Source organism: Etheostoma spectabile, chromosome 19, assembly GCF_008692095.1.
Source record: "Etheostoma spectabile isolate EspeVRDwgs_2016 chromosome 19, UIUC_Espe_1.0, whole genome shotgun sequence".
Lineage (NCBI taxonomy): Eukaryota > Metazoa > Chordata > Actinopteri > Perciformes > Percidae > Etheostoma > Etheostoma spectabile.
In genome coordinates, this window is record NC_045751.1 from 18,850,371 (window position 1) to 18,856,189 (window position 5,819).

General features: G+C 38.3%; 1 protein-coding gene across 1 annotated transcript; it reads right to left on the reverse strand.

Moving 5' to 3' along the window:
* Positions 1-1,848: 1,848 nt before the first annotated feature.
* Positions 1,849-3,095, reverse strand: LOC116706906 (TRAF-interacting protein with FHA domain-containing protein A). Its single transcript, XM_032543932.1, has 2 exons — positions 2,881-3,095; positions 1,849-2,788 (listed from the first exon to the last, which is right to left on the reverse strand). Exon 2 carries the CDS (start codon positions 2,715-2,717, stop codon positions 2,115-2,117), a length of 603 nt encoding a protein of 200 aa, XP_032399823.1. The 5' UTR covers positions 2,718-2,788; positions 2,881-3,095; the 3' UTR covers positions 1,849-2,114.
* Positions 3,096-5,819: the final 2,724 nt, after the last annotated feature.

The following is a 5,819-nucleotide window of genomic DNA, read 5'->3' on the forward strand; positions in this document are numbered from 1 at the left end:
ATGACATGCAGCAAAGAGCCACAGGGTGGAGTCAAACCCGTGACCACTTCTATAGCTGTGCATGAGCTAACCCTAAGAGGATTTACCAAAGAGAGACAATGTGGTACTACAAAATACAGTTTTTACTCAAAATCAGCTGTTATGTCTACAAAAACAGTGAATGTCCTTAAATGGCAGTACAGTGTGCTTGTATCACACAAGCGGCCACTTGATTAATAACATTTGACAATGTCCTTTTATGACTTAAAATAGACATGCTTGTTCTGCAGTGGCTAACACCATTCTGTTTTTTGAGGTGATAAAATTGAAAGGAACTCCTCCCCAGATCTGCCAAAGAGTGAGAAGTGTCATGTTCTCCGTTCCCCTTTTGGAAGTTTTGTTTGCTCACTGAAGTCACGGAGTTTAACCGGGCCTTTCTTTAAGTTCCCTCCCTTCTTGTCTGACTCTGGTTACGGTAATCATGGGTGTTGTTTAGGGTGTCATCACAGTGTTGATGACCGGAGGTGGTGCCGTCTGCATCACAAAGATCACGCTGTTGCAAACTTTTATGACTTTGGTACTTCCTGAAGCCAGTTAACAACTGCAATAAGACTGCACTTCCACTTTAATGACTAGATCAAGATTTCACATTGCATTTCCTGCTTGTATATTCAATATAATAAGATTAGGATTCACCAAACCAACTGGACGTTGGTCTTAGATTTATTTAAAACAATAGTGTTCTATCTTCATAGCACCAGCAACTTTGGACTAGTTTTTTTTTTTTGTCTGATCATGTCATCCTGAGTAGAAAATCAGTATGTCTCCACACCTGCTCTGATATTAGTGGTGGAAAGTTATTTTTTTAAGTACAATGTTTCCATTTTTATGTAACTTTATTCCATTTCAGATAGAAACATTGCCCATTTTAATTTCATTTATTTTTATTAAAGATTAGTCCTCGGGCATTTTATAGAGGACAGCTGAGGACATGAAAGGGGAGGGGGGAGGATGACTATATATGGGCGCGCACTCTGCCAGGTGATTAACCTATTGTTTTTATAACAATCCCATCTTATATATTATACACTAATATAACAGGGCACATGCATTAGAAATGTATTTTTCTGATGGTCCTGTTCATAAGTGAAGTTTTGGATGTAGAACTTTAACTCGTAATCACTGGTAGAAGAAGTATTCACATCTTTCACTTAAGTAAAAGTAGCAATACTACAGTGTTAACATACTTTAGTAAAAGTCCTGCATTCAAACTCTGAAGTACAAAAATACTAGCATCAAAATATACATACAAAAAGTACTCCTAATGCAGATTGGCCCATTTTCAGACTCTTTATTTGATTACTTTGTATACTGCTGGGTAGCGTAATGCAAAAAAACAATAATAATTGATTAGTTTATATATATGTTTTATACTTAAGATTCATATTTTTGTATTATTGATCCATATCTGCAAAGTAACTAGTAACTTTAACTGTTAAGTAAATGTAGTGGAGTTAAACATACAATATTTCCCTCCGAAAAGTAGTGGAGTAGAAGTAGAAAGTGCCATACAAATAGCATAAAGCCTGTCAAAACTGTACTTAAAAAACGTAAGTAATTGTAGTTTAAAGCCTACTTGCGGTAAGTAGAATACTTCCATCTTCCACCACAGAGTGAAACAGAAAGTGCACAACTTTCCAAGAATTTGATGCCAAGAGAGGCGTACACATTGTGTACATTTTATATTTCTGTTGTTTTGTCTACCACGGTACACTGAGCTCACACTGAAAGATGAAGTGATTTTATCTCAAGCAAATATGGACAAACCTGTTTCTGAAGATGAAGATGATAAAATGGCTGAAGAAACGGTATTAAACAAAAAAAAGACACTTTAATGTGCTCAAGATGAAAATGTAGATACAAAATTATTTTATAAGTAGCTGTTATTATAATAAGATCACAGCTTTGTAACTTACATGGAGTAATAGAGTAGCATAATGCAAAATAATACATAAATAATAATACTATGATTTCACATTACAAGGATGGATCCAGAACTAGTCCGCTTTAACTCTAATGTAACACCTACACTGTCCTTTGTAGTTCATCAAATACAAGTCAATAACAAAGTCCCATCAGGAATTATACATGAGAGTCTCATCGGTCTCAAGGGGGCCAAGGAGGCCTACTCTGAGATCACCTGGAAGACTAGGACTGTTCATCCCACTTGAGCCTGTTTCCATGACAGGGGTCATACTAGGCACCCACATGCATGTCTCTCTGGACGGAGGCACTGCCAGCACCTCGAAGTCCACCTCGAAGCTCCCCTTGGCCTCGCCAGACTCACGGCAGATCAGGATCTCATACTCTCCGAACTGGATCAGGGCCTTGTCCGGGAGATCCATCCTTTCCAGGTAGCCCAGCGCCGAGCTGTTCACTGACAGCCGTCCCCTCTGGCTCAGGTTCTGGACGGTGAACAGCAGGTCCGGGCTCTGGGCTGTGCGGTAGGCGTGGAGGGCCAGCTGCTTGCGGGACACCCGGCTGTCGAGCAGGGAGAAGGTGCAGGCCTGGGGGTCGCGTCCCAGCCTGAGAGGCTCGTCCGCGGAGTGTTTGCTGTTGTTCCCCAGAGGAAGCAGCCCGAAAAAGCCCTTACAGCTCTGCTGAGGGTGGTACAGTTTGATGTGGAGACGAGTCAGGAGGTCCTCCTCTGTCTCCATTGTCTGGGACACATTCATCATGAAGAAAAAAATCAAATAAAAGCTCCTGATGAAAGAGCTAGATTAATCTATTGACTTTCAGTGATGAAAGGCTGTTGGGAAAGAAGAAAAGGAGTCCAGTGAGGCGGTTCAGCAGTCAAGGCAAAAGTAAAGTTAAATACGTTTATTTGTGTATGTGACTTACCTGAACGTTGACGATTTTAATTTAAAGAAATATCTAGACCCGGATACAGAAAAGATAGATCCAATGTAGAGTATTCTAAGCACGAGCTGACTTAGTAACGGTGCTGCTGCTCAGAAAGATAACAATAGGATCGACCGGTCTTTCCAACTTGTTTTCTTTCTACTCTGGAGTTTCGTCACTCCTAGAAGACCCAGCGCAATGCTGCTTTCAAGTACAAATCCGGGGAAAAAAACAATGGTTGCGAAATGTGGATGAGGTTGAGCTGTGGTGAAGGGGAATCTCTGTAGGCTCTGTGGGATTTTCATTTCATTTTGTTTACATGAGGTGAACATCCATGGACATTCTGTTCAACACGTGTGTGCGTGTGTGCGCGTGTGTGTGTGTGTGTGTGTGTGTGGGGGGGGATACGAATGTTAGTAGCAATTTGTCAGTCCAGCAACGCAATTTGCTATTAACACACAAATACAAGGTCAGTGGACCACTCTGAATCCACACATATTTTTGATGAAGAATAACTGAAAAAAATTGAATGCCAAATGCCATGACATTGGTTCCATTAGTGCTGAAACTATTAATTTTTTAGCTGATTAGCAGTTAATTCATCAACTACAATGTTGCTTACGAATGAATCGTCTTTTATCAAGCTAACTGGCAACATTTCATTCCGTTTCATGCTCCTGAAATATGATTATTTGCTGATTTCTCTGTTTTTGTATCATTCTAAGATGAACGTACTTGAGGTTCAGACTGCTCCTGGGAAAATCGTAATAGGCCTATTTCATTCTCTTACGTTCTTGTAACTTATTTTTATTGATTTGTAGGCCTACCAATGTTTATTTGTTTAGTTCTCTTATCAAATTGATTGCTGTTCTCTAACATACAATTTGACATGAGCGCCTGAACGTAGCATTAGAGCCACGAAAAGTCCCTGCTGATGCAACTTAAAACAGAAAGGAAGTCGCTCTCTGCATGGTTTCAAATTCCTCCTGACTTTAAATACATCCATGCCATAGACCCATGCCCAGACCCTGCAGCATATACCCAGACAGGGTAAACCCCTAGACTGTTTATTAATATTAATCCATATTAACAGTCTAGGGGTGATCTGCCGACGATTTGATTTCGGCCTGAAGATTGATTTTGGTAGCCCCCCCCCCCCCCCCCCCCATAATAATAAGAAACCAAGCCCTGCTATAAAATGAAGTGTTTCACTACGAGAAATAGTGACCGTTACTATAGTTACTGTCACTATTTCTCATAAAACTAACTTACTTGCATTCCTTTTAGTGGCAGGTAACTACATGGATTAAAAAGGGAAAAGTGGCCGAATTGATTATTATTACCAGACTCGTTTTTAATTTTAAGAAATATATAGGCCCAGATGTTTTTTCTCCGTCTACAGACAATCTACACCGAATGTAGAGTATTCTAAGCAAGAGCTGATTTATAACGGTGCTGCTGCTCAGGAAGATAACAATCCACCGGTCTTTCCAACTTGTTTTCTTTGTAGGCTACTCCCCAGTGCCATGCTGCTTTCAAGTACAAATTCGGGAAAGAAATGAGATTCAGGCTGAATCTCTTTTTTTAGGGATAGGGTTTTTCCATGACCCTAACCCCTCAGGACATGCATGTGGAAGGGGATTTCAGCCAAGCCAGACCAAAACACCATGATGACGTAGTAGCTACGGCTCCCATTGGTTCTCAAACTCTGGTACAAGTACCACTGGTGGTCCGCGTGCTCCCTCTAGTGGTACACGGACAGTACCTTTGATGTTCCCTTAAATCATCCATTATAGGCTGCGTTCAAGAACCGAGTGCGCATGCATAGATCCATGATTAGTTACGAGCACATTTATACTTTACAATTTAAAACAAAATGATTCCAAGAGGAAAGTCTTAGTGGTATTCACATTTGGAAGATGTAAAATGGAAACATACATTTTGTATTTCTAACTAAGTAAAATCAATTCATAAATATAAATAAATAAATACATTTGACACAATCTAGTTAATGAATTCTGTAATATCTAAATATATGGATGTTAATAGCTCCTGTTCTTTTTGTGGACGCACTGATGGAAACTTGTTTCCATTTTTTTCTTTCAATGTGGAGCTATTATGAAATTTTGGTCTGATTTAGATTATTTCACTTTTCATCCCCCCCCCCACCCCCCCACCCCCAGGGTCATTCATACTTTTTACTTTAAAGGATGAAATATGTTATTTTGACAATAGGAAAGATACATCTCTAATTTATGTGGATACCTTTTTTACTTTACTAGGGACATTTTTCCTCCACAAACAAAAATATATATATATTTTTTAATGGAATTTAAGTTGCTTCTTAAACTTCATGTGATCATTTGATTAAGAAAAAAAAGCTAAACATTTATAGACTGTTATAAGAATGTATTTGATGAGCTTCCTTAACACTACATTAGTTATTTTTTTTGTTATTTCATATTGTTGTGAAATGAACACGTTTATAGTGTGGTTGTGTATGTGTGTATGTATGTTTGTGTATCTTGTTATAATTGTATATTTTTACAATATCATTTCGTTTTCATCCCTAATTTACTTACTTTTCCACATTTACTTATTATTTGAATATTATCTGATCAGCAATGTGAATTCTTTAGTGTGTTTTTGTTTAATGTAGGTTCTTTATGTGTATATATATATATATTTTATGTGATGTGTATTTCGTTTGTTTTTGCTCTCAGACGTGATTGTGTATTCCAATCTGACTTTTATTGTAGTTGATTGTAATTGATAATTGAATTGATGAAACAAGGTATTTAACCCTTCTGTTGTCCTCGGGTCAAATTGACCCGTTTCAAAGTGTTTTATGTCAGAAATATGGATTTCTTTCAACCATATTGTCCAAAAATAACATGGATGATTCCATACAACATTCTTCAGGTAAAATTAATGATTAC

Bases quoted from the DNA above. Each gene is read 5' to 3' on its own strand.
- LOC116706906 (XM_032543932.1), bottom strand. From the start codon at position 2,717: ATGATGAATGTGTCCCAGACAATGGAGACAGAGGAGGACCTCCTGACT.